Here is a 15,399-nt window from a genome sequence, read left to right as displayed (position 1 = left end):
GAAAATTTTTCTCTTACTACCAATAGCTTAGGTTCCCTTAAACCAAGGATTATATGATTCTTGGGAACTCAGCTGTGAATGAGTTTCCTACTAGTTTCAATAGTATCACCTTAAAGTTATTTATCCTCTCCTAGAGAAACTGATAGTCCTTCAAGAACGTAGATGTCAGATCAGATGTCATGAAACACAAAGTAACTTCTCTCCATACACAGTGAGACACATAAACTTTGGAATCTTAAATTAAAGCCCTGGTTTCAGATGTCCTGGTACCAATTCACCAATTGCATATTCATGCATTCATCAGCTGCCTTTCTCTACTTCCTCTCCCTTAACTGCACAGCCAGTCCCTTAATGACTTAGTTGGTGTTGTGAAACTAACATCTCTTTATCTAATTCTGCAGAAATGAGGAAATCTATTTGATCTTAACATCATTAATATAGCATGGCTTCTTTTGAGAGCAGAACTGTCTGACAAATATAGCACCGGACCAAGTCTGAAGAGACTTCCATCAGTTCAATGAGTGGCCTGTGCCAAATATTTCTCTTTCCTGTGCTTCATTTTTATTTCATCCATGAATTGAAACTCAGTGACTGCAGTTAACATAACTAACTTCTTCCACATACTTCTGCGAGATCTATCAATGAAAATCTCTAGCGGTAAAATAGAGGTGAATCTTTGTTATGTGCTTAATTAGAATCTTAAAAGGACAAGATTGCAGTTGTTACAGGTAGGGGGTTAACAGCCTGTTCTGGTTTTGAACTTTATTAAGTGGTTGAGTAGTGTCAAAGACAGTTATTCTGTTTTGTTGTTGACATTATAACCTGTGGGGGCTGCTTCTGGTGGCAGCCCTGCTCTTTCATCTGTTTGTTACAGACTGTGTCATGACTATACCTTGGAAAGGTCTCAGGCAACTGGTATCTTAGAACTTTTGATGGATTTTGACTTTGACTGATGCTGGTCTAGTATGTAAAAGTATGATCAAGGAGCCTGTTAATGGTAGCAACACCTAATAAGATAATTTTTAAAAAGTGACCTCTCAGGTCATGTGTTGATGCTGGTAATTTGGCATGCAGTTCTATCACCCATAACATAAGGGTGTGCAGAGCTATTTCCTTGCATCTCTAACTTGAATCCTGAACTGTTGTTTTGTTGTTTTTTTTTCCTGGCAAACTAATAGATTCACAGGGTGAAGAAAAAAATAGGACTGTACAATCCAGTGTATAGCCAACAAAAGAAGCAAGCACCTTTTAAAAATACCTGTGTTCCTCTTTCACGGGTTTAAATTAATTTCTCATAAGCACTTATGCATCAGTTATGATAAGCCACAAAAAGGAAAGGGGTCGGCTTCAGTTGTCCAGTGAGCATTATTATAATTTCTGCCCTCAGTTTTAATGATTAGTTAGAAGGCTAGGTATATGGAGAGAGGTAATGCAGCTGAGCCTAGTGATAAGCCAGCATGAGTTGCAACATGCTCAACAGACTATGTGGGAGGACTGAGTGGATAATGTTTATCTCAGACCTCACTAATGATATTTTATTGGCTGTCAGAGGGTGTAGGATTTTTATGTGATCTTATGTTACACCGGACAGACCGTTTACATGTATTTCTTTGAAACAGTTTAGGGAAAACTTTATATAACACTAGCATAGCGATCTCTGGAGCGAAACTGAATTTCAATCAGGTGGACGATATTGCAAACATCTAAGAAGTTACAATACTGTGAACTGGCATTTCCAAAGAAATAAGTGGTCACCTCCAAAATCATTTAAAAGATACCTTGAGATGTGTCCAGATGGAGTGTCATCTATCAAGACCTGTGGAGTCTTCCAGGCATTTATTAAGCTATGTGCCACAGCACAGCCATGCATGACCACTGGAGATGCATTGCAGGGGCAGCAAGAGCATCTTATTCACCTTTGATCCCCTCTGCAGTTGGCAGGCACTATTTCAGAAGTCATTGGCGGTACAACAAGGTGCTATGAAGTAAATGCCACCCTGACGTTACCAAGTTCAGATGAGTATGAAGTAAACTGGTCTTAATTGCAGTTACTGTGAGACACTGAGGGATGCAAGATCAGATTACCTTGAAAAAGCTTACAATACGTTCCTGAGAATTTAATGTATTCCCCAAAACTGGAACCTAATTCAGATCTCTCTGCATCTGTGTAACTCCACCGAATCAGTGGTCTTATGCCAGCATAACCCTGGCAAGTGAGAATAGAAGTAGACCATGACTTTGCATATGTATTTCTTCTAATTAATTTATTTTATTTCATTTGCTGGGACACAAAAGAACTGACAACACACACAAAAGTATCTGTAGGTTTCACACAAGATAAAGTTAACCTTTTCCAAATTCGTCATCTTAAAAGTGGAGTTTCTATTTAAATGTGAGTAAAGATCTTTGTCAAATTAATGAAAGAAAAACCAGAACAGATACATATAGATACAACCCAATACATTATATGATTCTACGATTCTTATTCTTCAGGAAAAAGAATAAGGCAGCTGTAAATTGATGTGAGGTTTTTTGGTCAAGAAAAAGCATTACACATGTAGCATGAAATGACAGAGCACAGCAACTGTTTTGGCAGCAATGCCTGTGTGCTCAGTATTTGACATTGCAGGGGAAAAAAAAAGGATTAAGACTAAAATAAATTTTTTTAAAATAATGGCAGATTCTTTTGTTATCATGCAATCATCATATCAATCCTCTTCTTAAAATACAGGGAAAATATTTTTGTATATTTTACTCTAAAATATTTACACAGGTACCTAAATTATTTCTTAATTGACAAAGCCAATTTTATTAATAAACTAGTGCTGTTAATAAAGCAGCCATCTCAAAGGAAGTTCTTGCCTAAAACTTCCAACATCCCAAATAATGCATGATTAAGCTCAAGTGGGACAGACATTCAGGTTTTTGTTTCTCCTAATAATAAAATTACATCTGTGATTAGCAAGCATTTCATTAAAACAGCTTCCTTTTTTTAATCTCTCTTAAAGCTTGCACGGAGCCAATGAGATGATACAGATCTGCTTGGAGAGTGATCTATCATGCAATTAGCTAAATGTAGTGGAGAGAGAAATGATGTTAAAAAGGCAACTCAGAACTGTCCAAACATTAAGATTATTTGCTGTACATTTGAGTAAGTCTATGCAAAAGAAAAATGCATAGAAAAATAAAACTCTTTGATCTTAATAGGTCTTATGCAGAAATCCACTCCAAAAGGGGAGTCAAGAGTTCATAGCAAATTCTTACTCATTTAGTCTGGCAATTTAACCAGCAGACACTGAATCCAGCTCAGCCCAGGACCAGATGGTGTTCATCCAGAACTTCTAAAGGAAATAGTAAAATTATTAAATGTGATGTGTAATCTCTTGCTTAGAACTACACTGTTGCCAGAGAAAAAAAATGTGTAAATGTGATGCCAATGTTTAAAAGGGGCTCCAGGGGAACAAAACCCTTGGAATTATGAGCCAGTCTATAAGCTTGGCACCCACAGAAGGAAAACTGGTGGGTATGGTAACAACAGATAAAAATCACTGGACATATGACTTGCACAAATTGTACAGAAGAAAGCCACACCTGGCAGTTTTAGAGATCTGAGCTTGTGAACAAGAAGATCCGGTTTGTTCTAAACTGTAACTACACAGTTGTTGGGTTTTGCACAAGATAGCATTCCCTCAGTCATTCTGTACTTGCTTTTGGTTGAAATCAGTACCCTCTGGAGTCAGTCATGCTTCAGTACTTATCACAGAATTACAGAATATTAGCAGATGGAAAGGACCATGCAGTCCAACCCCCCTGCCAGAGCAGGATCACCTAGACTAGGTCACACAGGAACGTGTCCAGGCGGGTTTTGAATGTCTCCAGAGAAGGAGACTCCACAGCCTCCCTGGGCAGCCTGTTCCAGTGCTCTGTAACCCTCACAGTAAAGAAGTTTTTCCTCATGTTCACATGGAACCTTCTATGCTCCAGCTTGCTCCCATTGCCCCTTGTCCTGTCATTGGCTGTCACTGAGAAGAGCCTGGCTCCTTCCTCCTGACCGATTTATAAACGTTAATGAGGTCTCCCCTCAGTCTCCTCTTCTCCAGGCTAAAGAGACCCAGCTCCCTCAGCCGCTCCTCATAAGGGAGATGCTCCACTCCCTTAATCATCTTTGTAGCCCTACGCTGGACTCTCTCCAGCAGTTCCCTGTCCTTCTTGAACTGAGGGGCCCAGAACTGGATGCAATATTCCAGATGCGGTCTCACCAGGGCAGAGTAGAGGGGGAGGAGAACCTCTCTCGACCTACTAACCACCCCCCTTCTGATACACCCCAGGATGCCATTGATCTTTTTGGCCGCAAGGGCACAGTGCTGGCTCATGGTCATCCTGCTGTCCTTGAGGACCCCCAGGTCCTTTTCTGCTCTGCTGCTCCCCAGCAGGTCAGTCTCCAACCTATACTGGTATGTGGGAAAGTGTAATGAAAAGGTTTGATTTTCTTCTCTTCCTAGAAAAAAATGTCAATAAGGCACTCTATCTATAGGCAGGCAATCAGAGGCAATTACTTGAAAGCCAAGTTCCTGACATCCATGAGCACCATGAGAGTCAGTAAGCCATGAGGAACTGACGATTCAGTGGTGGCCGTGGTGCTAAAGGTCCTCGTAACTCAGTAGAATATATGCTGAGTTTTTCAATGACTGGCATGTGTGCTTCAGGCTTCATGTTTTGTTTCTTTAACTTAAAACATCACTCCCTCATGCTGTGGGTACAACCCACATTGCTGAGCTGCTGTATCACTTCTTGTTTTCTCTCTTCATTGCTTCTCTAGGTGGAGCTTCCCAAGGCCTGGAATGATTTAAGACTTCTCTGGGCTGAGGGAGCAAAGGTGGCATGGAGTTTCTTGCTAGAAAGAACTAGGAGAATCATGGAAGCAGGAGTTCAGAAGCAATTTAACATCCTGGACAAGTGGGCCATTGGTCTGGAGTGAAACAGGGAACAGCATGATTAGAAGATTGAGAAGAAAAAGTAGGAATGAAAAGTAGGAGTGAAAGGCAATTATGAATGGAGCCCCACAGGAAGCTTTGCTACAGCTGTTCATCACTTTCACAAATGCTCCAGAAAAAGGGAAGAGGGGTGAGGTAGAAGAGTTTTCTGTTGATGATAAGTCATTGAAGGAGAGAAGCAGCAAAAACTGACTTTAAAGAACTGCAGAAAGTTTGTTCTGAAAAAATGGGAGAATAAAAAAAATCACTGCAAAACAGAAAACAATTATAATTTTTCATAAACAGTGTAGGGCTCTAAACTAGATCTTACTATACAGGAAGAAGACTACTGAATTTACTGTAGGTTCTTCCATGAGAACATCAGTTCAATTCTCACTAGTCATAAAAAAGGCAAATAGGATTACAGGGATTATTAGGAAAGGAACAGAGGTAAAAACAACACAGAAATTCAATATGCTGTTATTCAAACCCTTGGTTCATCTTTATGTGTTAGTGTCTGTGAAAGACTACAGAGTAACTAGAAAATATTTTAGACCTGGGCCACAATGCTCATGGAAGGTATGAAACAGCTTGTTACAAGGAATGAATAACTAACTTGATGTTCAGGTAAGACAAAATCATGAAGGGTACAGAGAAGTTGACTTCAGAAGGATAATTCACTCTTTGTCATGATACAGTGAGAGACAACAGCCCCAGTGTACTCTCTTTGGTTGCAATAATCTCCCTAATGAACCCTCTAATCTTGTCTTCCCTTCTGATTGCTAACTGTGCCTCCCCTAGACCTCCATGCACTCTGTTTCTTCTTTTCTTTTCAACCAGGTCCTAGAGACTTCATGGAAGACTCTGCTCAATCCATCTTAGCAAATCTGGAAGCACAGCAGATGACGGCAAGTGCACAGTCTGTGTGTATCTCTGATAACATAAACAAAAAAATCTTTCTCTTTATTATGACGTTGCTTCCTCAAGGTGCAGAAATAACCAAGCTATAACTCACAAGAACACCAGCAATTAAACCCTCAGCACAAAAAACATGGTGGTATTTTATACTGGTATAACCAGTATAAAAACTGTAGATTAAAAGTGAATTGAGAGAGAATCCAACCACAGACAGCAACACATCTGTGGTAAAAAGTAACTAAGGAAATACTGCTAATATCAGCCATTCAACATAACTGCCACAGAAAACATATCCAATCATTTCTCTAATGCAGATCTAATAGAAAGTGCCAGGAATCTGGAAAGATCTCTTCCACATTAAGAATAAGCTCAGAACAACAATCTGACATCTTGCTTACAGAAAGACCCGAACTCCATTACAGGCTATTTAATTCAGTAACAGAATTGCTAAACCAAATTACCCAGCCTGTGTTTTCCAGCAGGTCAGGCCATTATAATAATTATAAATAATTATAATAGCTTCTCTTGATACAGAAAAGTTTCGTAAAGCTGAGACTTGTTCAGATTGAATGCTACTTTATAACAGAAGAATATTATCCAAAATTTAAGGACTTAATTGTAGTGACTTGCATACGTATGTGGAAAGCAGGATCAGTACCTTAAGGATAAAGGATACCTTAGAAAGGGAGACATAGGCCACAAAAGTTGTTCGGAGTCAGTTTGTTGTTGATTTTTCCTCTCTAGAAAGTAATTTTCAAAGGAAAGAGAAGTTGTCAAACGGAAGTTTTGGCAGCTCAAGCTAGTCTGCATCTTGCTGTTGTCTATGAAGGAGAGCAAAAAAAAAAGCAACCTAAGTTCAGCAGTCCTTCCCAAAAAACATCTGTTACTTTTCCTGTGCGTTACCACTGCTGAATAAGCTCCTGTCTTGGCTGCCATTTCAGCTGCTTGGGAAATTATAGTAATTTGAAATTGTCAGAGAAAACGTCCAAGAAATGCTGGAATAATTAAAAATAAATTCAAAACTACAACAAGCAAAAACTTTTAATGTTTTATTAAATGGGTAATGCTTGTCATTTAACAGAGAAGTTGATTAGCAACATCTATGGATTAAATAATAGGAAACCTATGTAAAAAATAAAGGTTAAATTTGGCACCTAAGAGAATATAGGGTTTTTGGAGATGTTGGTATCTAACATTCAAGCTTAATGCTCAATCAATGCAAAAATGGAAACTTACTTCAACTTCTATTTCTTCAATATAATTTCCTCCCATTTTGAGATTCACAGGTGGAAAAATAAACCAGAACATGACATTCTGGATTCATTTCCTACCAGTATGTTTCACCTTCAACGCTGAAGTTGAGTCCTGCTGGACTGAGTTTCTTTCAGTTGAAAAAGTTACGCATCATATGCACTGATTGCCAGCTTCAATTGTTTGACCTCAGATTTTTAAAAACTGCAAGAACCCATTAAAAAATGGGAAAAATATAATTAATATGCTAAGGAAAAGGTAATTTAGAAAATAGAACCTTAGATGTAACTTTTCTGTCAGCTCTCCTATGTATCCATTCCTGTTAATAACACTATAGAGCGAGGCTGGAGAAGAAACCCAGGCCTTCCAGTCTTTGTATATCAACTCTAAGGGATCTGAACCTGTTATTTAGAACCTGTTATTGCTCTGCCAATTTAACTAGAAGAGAGTTTAAATGTGAAATTTGTTTTCAATCGAGTTATAGCAGGGATTAATTTATAATATTAATTTACATATTTTTTGCTGTAATCAAGCTATATACAGAAAGTTAAAAGCCCATGACTTTGTGGAAACACCAGAAAGGATGATGTTTATATATTTAAAAAGCAGAACTCAGAAGAAAGGGTTTCTTTTAAACAGTCAAGACTGTTGCGTTTTACACTAACGTGTAACTAATGCGCTGCAGTTTATCAGTTCATCAAGTTTGTATTCAAGTCATATACAAGTCCTTGCACTGAGAAAATGTGTGGGCTTCTGCTTATATTATCTGACAGTTCTAATATCATACTTTCATACAGTTTGATCCAAGAACACTGAAATTAGTGAGTTTTTCTGTTGATTTCCTGAGGTTTGGATCAGGCATGCACAACACTTTTGTATGAAGTTAGCACTTCACCAAATTAGATAAATGTAACAGCTCTTGTTTTTCTGAGCATACTCAGTCTTCAGTCTGCTCCAAAAAATGTGAAGAGATAAGAATGGTTTTCATGTGAGGCATGCCAAACCTTCACTGTTTTTCTCTTCTGTGCCCTTTTATTCAGCTGCTCTTACCATTTTAAATGTTGTTCGTTGAGTGACGGATTTATCACTCTCATCACTCACTGGATGTGATTTATTGGTCGTGGCAATACAGACTCCCTCTGAGAAATATTGCAGAGCCGTGAGCAGAAACAATCTTGCAAAGGGTTAATGCAGTAATCTTTTTCTAGCCTGCTCATAATCCCAACAGAAGGGCAGTAACAGAAGAGGGTGGATCTAAAAAAGTACCGGAGGGGATGTGTGCGTGTGTGGATGTGTGTGCATACGTGTGAGTGTGTATGTGCATGCATGCTTGGCTTTTCCAAACTGCCCTGTGTGCCGTGGAAATAAATTGTGTTCAGCCTGAACAGGACTCTGTGTGCCGAGTGTTCCTGATGGAGAGTTAGGAGAGCTTTCTTGCACAACTGCGTCTCTCATATTTCTCCTGAAGATTTCATTCAGAAATGTATTTGTTTACTGAAGGAATGGACAGATAGTTACCAACCCACCCTTTTCCTCATCTGAGCTAACCTGTGAATACTGAAGAATGGAAGTAGTTGATGCCAGCTTCCTCGGGAACAGTACCAATATTACTGCTTTCCTGTGTGATATCATCTTGGAAAATGACACTTTTTTCTGTGTGAATGATCCACCTTATTCTTCTAAAGGTATGTAGAGAAAAATAGATTTTTGTCAGGCAGTTTTAGTTCTAACTGGAATTAGAGATACTATGGAAAGAAACAGCTACACAAGGCTTTTTCTGTGAGAGAGTGCAAAATCCACTGCTTGCTGATAAGTTAGGATGAGAAACAGACAGGAAAGAATCGACTATGTGCTGGCTTTCCAAGTTAAAATTTCAACTAAATCAAAATTGGGATATAATGGAAAACTTAAAGAGTAGCACTATTGGGCACAACATGTAAACAGCTCTGCTGATGACTTGGAGAAAGGTGATTTTTACTTTTTGAGCAATTCAATAACAACGGAGTTATCTGATCTGATACCATGTATGAAAGTGATTAAATATTAAATAATAGCACTCTGAGGCTGAAAAAAATTCATGTATTTAAATATTTTTGATTGCTGTATTGTTTCTTACTTCTGCACAAAGGAGAAGGTCGCATGGTAAGTGGTGCACACTAAGTAGTGTGAGCAGAGCGTGCTTTAAGAAGTTATATTTGGCTCACCAAATGTACATTGTATTGCACGTATTATATTTTAATGTTATGCAATTCAGGTGGATCAGAATAACTTTAAGAATTTCAGAACTTCCACTGATTTTGCATTGGTGTAAAGACATAAACCTTAATAAAACTCAATATAGAAAGACTTTTACCTTTTGTCTAAAGGATGAAACATATACTAGTCTGAGCTGTGTACTATAACCGTTTTTTCCTTGTGACAATTTTCAGATTTGCATCAGATAATTCGTATTCTGCTGTACTGTTTGATATTTCTGCTCAGTGTTTTGGGGAACATTCTGGTAATTACAGTGCTGATAAGAAACAAGCGGATGAGAACAGTCACCAACACATTTCTGCTGTCCCTAGCAGTCAGCGACCTGATGCTCTGCATTTTCTGCATGCCATTCACCCTCATTCCCAACCTGCTGAAAGATTTTATTTTTGGTAGTGCTGTTTGCAAAACTGCTACTTATTTCATGGGTAAGTCTTGGAAGTTTATACTTATTCTGAAGACTGACTAATGAGATACAAGAGTGGGTCATTAAAGACCACAAAAAAGCTGATAGTTTCTATCTGCCGTTGAATAGTTAGCAAAATCACAAAGAAACAACTTTGTAGTGCAAATCTTCATGGTTCTGGTTTCCTCAGTCTGATCCAGCAAAACATAGAGGCACCACTTAATTTTAATGACACAGAGACATGTTTTGCTGGATCAGGTTAAGTGAGAAGTCTGTTGCATGATCAGGCTTTAATGAGGAAGCCAGCACATGCGCTTGCTTACCCATCACTGACGGAACTATGGGCAGTGTTTGGGAACCTATCAGGATTACAGGATTGTACAATCCTCACTAAGGGCAGATTTTGCCCTCAGATTTTTGGTAGCAGTGTTACATGAAAAAAACCCGATAGGCCAACGTAGGTGTCATTTGCGGGGCTGAAAGTTAGGGCAAGCACTTTCTGAGAACAGACCTGGTGTGATCAGGACACCACACAATACAGATATGGTTTTTAGAGGCTGACTTTAAGAAGCACCACTTTTATGTGCCTTGCTCTTTTATGCTCTTCTGTGCCTTTTATGTGTCCTTCGGCTGTGGAGCCAGCAGCCAAGAGTTTCAAAATGCATGGATTATGTATGTCTGTGTAAATGATTTTATCTCACCTTCAATAATTTCTGTGCATTTGCTTGCTTGTTTAAAAAAAGAAAGGAGAACATAATGTAAAGTTTTTGCTACCTTGGGAGACCCTCAGTTAACTACAGAAACCTTAAGTCTCCTTTCAACTCATGCCCTTGAGAGGTTTGATGTAATGTGAAAGTACGCACCTAAAGTGTGCAAATGGGAAATCAACATATTTTTGTAGATAAAGCCAATAAAACTAAAGGCCATGTTTAAACAATTATAATGAATTGCTGCCATAAATACCATAAAAATTACTGAAGTGCTGTCATCTTTCTCTTATTTCACAATGTGTAAATTACTTTATTAAAAAAAATCCAGTGAAATATTTTCAAACATAAAGTTTTTCATTATGAGGGCATTTTATTTTAAGAATCAGAATGGATATTTCCCATTAGCAATTCAGGTAAACAGAGGTTTCTGTTGATAAACAGAGACTGACATTCTTTTTATCACCTATTCTCTTAATCTCTCATTTTAAGATGTAGGAAGACTTATTTTAAATTACATATAATTTGTGTAAAGGAGACTGTGAAGATATTGGCATTTTATATTTTGACCCACATTAGAACAATCACAAAGACTATTAAATGAAAGCTCATCCACTGAATGAAAAATTTGTGATCAAGTTAGAAGAAATATTGATAATCTTGCAGTGATAAACTGGGACTCCTCAGTGATAGAAATACACACCACTGTATTTTACAGTGTTTATTGTATTTTATAATATACAAGCAGGAGAAATTAAGGGCACTTGAAGGAAAAGGATTCTGCTTCATGACTTCATTTTTCCTGCTTTGTAACTCCATTAGTATATAATTAAAAAGGTGATAGCATATTTAATTCTCTCGAATGAGAAAGTCAGATCACCAGTCAAGCAGGACACTTAGAAAAATTAGAACATTAGAATAGGGACTATGAACTTCTGAGTTAGAAGTGTAATTAACAGCATAATCCCATGGATTTCAAATGCTTGTTTAAAATTCAGTTAATTACTCGAGTATATAAACCACAGTAGCAAAGAGGAGAATTAGCAGGGGAAGCATCTTCTTTCTCTGTTATCAGAATTTCATGGTTTGACAGAACGAACTTTTTCTCTTGGACTTCTGGAGTTAGAGAAGTGCAGAGCAGGAACATCAGTCTGGAGGCCTGGACCCAGTGCCCACACATTCTTTCCTGCCCTAATCAGCATGATACTTATAAATATGTTAGTTTATAAATGGTTTGCTCTATTTTTCATTTTCTATATGCGTACAGGAAGTTGGCAAGACTATTCAAAAATATCATGAATGTTTAAAACAGGAGAATAACTTTTATTTTATATATAGGTATCTCTGTAAGTGTATCTACATTCAACTTGGTTGCCATATCTCTGGAGAGATACAGTGCCATCTGCAAACCTCTGCAGTCCAGGGTCTGGCAGACAAAATCTCATGCCTTGAAAGTGATTGCTGCTACCTGGTGTGCTTCCTTTACTATCATGTCACCGTACCCAATTTACAGCAAACTGGTACCTTTTACCAAGTATAACAACACCACAGCAAATATGTGTCGGCTCCTTTGGCCAAGTGATGTCATTCAGCAGTCCTGGTAAGACATAACCGACTGTTAGCAAATGTATCTGTTGGAAAATAGGATTTCATGGTAGCATTAAGCCTATTGAAAATCCGATATTAACCTTCAGCAGACATCTACACTTCTATCATGCTTATTTAAGAAGTAAAAAAAAAATAAAATCATATTTTTAAGCTGCTTACATTTTGACACTTGTTTGACTTTTCCCTTGTCATAGGAGTGCTACCCAACACGGCAATGATTGTCACACACTATGGTCTGCTAAGCCCCTACTGTTGCTATAAAGAAAGCATCTCTCACTCTTCGAGTAGGAATACTGCTTCCACATGTTTATACATAAATTTAAATATTTTCAGAGAAATCACTGATTAATCTTTGAAAAACACAAATACATGTGAGTGCTCCTCTGTCTGCAAAATACAAGAACTTGGAGAGATCATAAATGCCACTCCTGAGAACTGAACCCTTTTGGTGGTCATTTACAGAGAACAGGAGCAGAGAGATGAGGGGAGAGACAGTGCTCCAAGTCCTACAGGTCCATAGCAGTACTACCAAGCAACAATATTATTTAGACGTCATGTCCTTGTACGATGACCAAATGCTTTAACTGGCACTGAGAAGACGTAAGATTTTTTTTCACTACTTAAGGTCAGTTGGAACTGGGAACAAGTTGAAAGTATGCGCCACTTCAGCGTGGTGTATCCACAAACACAGCGAATTGTATGAATGTTTTTGGTAGTCTCAGGTATTTGCGAGTATGTACAGATGAGGAGGGAAGTTACAGGGAATAATTCTGTTTTCCATGGTGTCATTGCAGATTCCCAGGTGCGTTAATGAGTTTGCACCAAAGTCCCAGGGAGCAGAAGGGATGTAGGCTTATGAATGCATTTAAACAGAATTATTTCCCCAGCTTTTAATCCCATTAGAGAAGCTGCCTAGGAGAGTAACAGATATGCAACCAAGTAAAAGCGTCTTTCTTTAGCGAAGGGAAGGTTGCTGGCCCTGGGATCCCTCCTCAGGGGCTCTGCATGGCCCCAAGGATGAAAGCCCAGGTGGGGGCTGCTCTGTCCCTGCCCAAGTGTGCCACCACCCTTGGCAAGTCAGATCTCACTGAGTAGCGATTGGAGTACCAGGGGCTCCTTTGAGAACCAGCAGCTGCTCATTTGGCTTCTGCAAGACAAATTTTACATCATTCAAAGCAACAGAGCATCCAGTGCTCACCTGGTTACAGCCGAGAGCTCCACTTCATAGACAAAGAGACCTCTGCCCCCTTTACCCACACCGGGAGTGCTCATCTCCTCTGGGCCTGTGCAGGTTGGGTGATGGGTGTTTTGCAGCCACATTAGCATTGTTCCTGCTGTATTTCTCTGGGTGGCTTCTCATTTCCAGAGCAGTCAAAATAATGCTTATAATGAAAAAAAATTAGCAAAATCTTTAAATCCATATCTTCACTCCCACTCTGCCAATTCTCATCTGGAGAAAAAGGAGTTTATCTGGGTCTGTGCTGTCCCCTGGTCACAGTTTGTCTTTTCATTCTTTAGGTATGTTTTCCTGCTACTCATACTCTTTCTTATACCTGGTATTATAATGATGGTTGCGTATGGCCTCATTTCTTTGGAACTCTACAGAGGAATAAAATTTGATACCAGTCAGAGAAAATCTTCACGAGGTAACAATACATTTAAGTTTAGTTCTGGGGTTTTTTATAAGTCAGAGTTGAAGATACAAGCAGTCATCTTGAGGCTACTAAAAGCAAAATTTTCTATTTGCAAAAATACCAATTATAGTCAGTTATGTTTGTGAACTGCCAGATGCCTTTGTTGATTGGAGTTATTTCATTATTCACCAACAAATAATTCCCCACCTATGGCTTGTTTGCAAAGACTCTGGGCAGAATATGTTAAATTTCTAATGGGCTTATTATAGAAATACCAAGGTTTTATTCTGTCCATGGCTGAGGACCACTTCTATAAATAAACACCACAACAAAAATAGTCAAATTAAGATAGAAACATATAATTTTGAAAATTATCTTATGTAAATACTTGAGCAAGCAGTGTTCTTACATCTTCTGCATCAATTTGTGTGGAGTTGAGATGTGAAAATACTGGCAGATAGCAGACGGAGAGCAGCTGATACACAACCGACTCAGAATTAGGACAGTGCTTTCTTTGCAGCAGTTGTTCAGCCAGAAATTATGTTATTTATTAAGACTTAGACTCCATAGTTTGTTTTGTATTTTGAGACACTGTTCAGAGATATTTTGCCAACTACTTAAGTACTAATTTCTATGTGCAGAAAGAAAAATAAGTACCTGCAGCATCAAATATGAGGATGGAGATGGATGCTACCTCAACAAAACCAAAAGAAAAAGGAAAATGCCATTGCAACAGCTCTCTGCTACCAGCCATAGCAAAATAGAGAGGGTGAGAAGCAACAGCTCTTCTGCCAACTTAATGGCCAAGAAACTCGTCATCCGCATGCTGATGGTGATCGTGATTTTGTTTTTCCTTTGCTGGACTCCTATCTTCAGTGTCAATGCCTGGCGTGCGTTTGACACCGCATCGGCCGACCAGCGTCTCTCAGGAGCTCCTATCTCCTTCATCCACTTGTTGTCCTACACTTCTGCCTGCGTGAACCCTATCATATACTGCTTTATGAACAAGCGCTTCCGCATGGGTTTTCTAGCCACCTTCACCTGCTGTGCTAAGCAAAAGTCCCCTGCAATACAGGGAGAGGTTGGTGATGAAGAGGAGGGGAAGACAACAAGGGCTTCACTCTCCAAATGTTCTTACACGCACATGAACGCATCTGCACCCCCCTGAACTACTTCAGAAGAGGCAACGAGCGGCCTATAGAAATTCAAGTATTAACCATCTGGTCTTGGAAAGTGACTGCGGCATCAGCTGAACTTGATTTAGTTCTGAGGTAATGAAACACTTCAGCTGATAGTAAACAGTGAGAATTTTATGGGAAATGGGTGCTATCACTGCCTGAGCTTTGTATCTCTTTCCCTTCAGAAGTACAAAGGAGGAAGAGGGCTCTTTAAAGATAAGGAACTTTATAAAAAGCCATAGAAGATGCTCTATTTGCCATAAATTCTCCTGTAAAAATTGATGTCCTTTACATCCACAGCTTAGCTCAGTTTTTGGCTGCAGTTCTCAGTATGTCTTAAAATTTCCAAGATGCTAACAGACTCTCCTCAAACATGAATACACGTATTGCAGTCTTCACTTCAATATCTATGCCTCATAATCAAAATCTTTCCTTTACCTTTGTAGTACTTTTTTCACATTGTTTTTGCTG

At 38.8% G+C, this 15,399-nt stretch overlaps 1 protein-coding gene across 1 annotated transcript; it reads left to right on the top strand.

The window, feature by feature from the left end:
- The first annotated feature begins 8,543 nt into the window (after positions 1-8,543).
- CCKAR (cholecystokinin A receptor) lies at positions 8,544-14,918 on the top strand. The gene is made up of 5 exons (XM_010178700.1): positions 8,544-8,827; positions 9,572-9,823; positions 11,847-12,108; positions 13,635-13,762; positions 14,392-14,918. Exons 1-5 carry the CDS (start codon positions 8,707-8,709, stop codon positions 14,916-14,918), a joined length of 1,290 nt encoding a protein of 429 aa, XP_010177002.1. The 5' UTR covers positions 8,544-8,706.
- The last annotated feature ends 481 nt before the right edge of the window (positions 14,919-15,399 follow it).

Source organism: Mesitornis unicolor, unplaced genomic scaffold, assembly GCF_000695765.1.
Source record: "Mesitornis unicolor isolate BGI_N332 unplaced genomic scaffold, ASM69576v1 scaffold22132, whole genome shotgun sequence".
Lineage (NCBI taxonomy): Eukaryota > Metazoa > Chordata > Aves > Mesitornithiformes > Mesitornithidae > Mesitornis > Mesitornis unicolor.
Note: the sequence above shows the minus strand (reverse complement) of the source record. Positions and strands in the feature narration are given on the sequence as shown.

Coding starts and splice junctions, on each gene's coding strand:
- CCKAR (XM_010178700.1), top strand. CDS start 8,707: ATGGAAGTAGTTGATGCCAGCTTCCTCGGGAACAGTACCAATATTACT. Junction 8,828..9,571: donor TCCACCTTATTCTTCTAAAG/GTATGTAGAGAA, acceptor GACAATTTTCAG/ATTTGCATCAGATAATTCGT. Junction 13,763..14,391: donor TCAGAGAAAATCTTCACGAG/GTAACAATACAT, acceptor TTCTATGTGCAG/AAAGAAAAATAAGTACCTGC.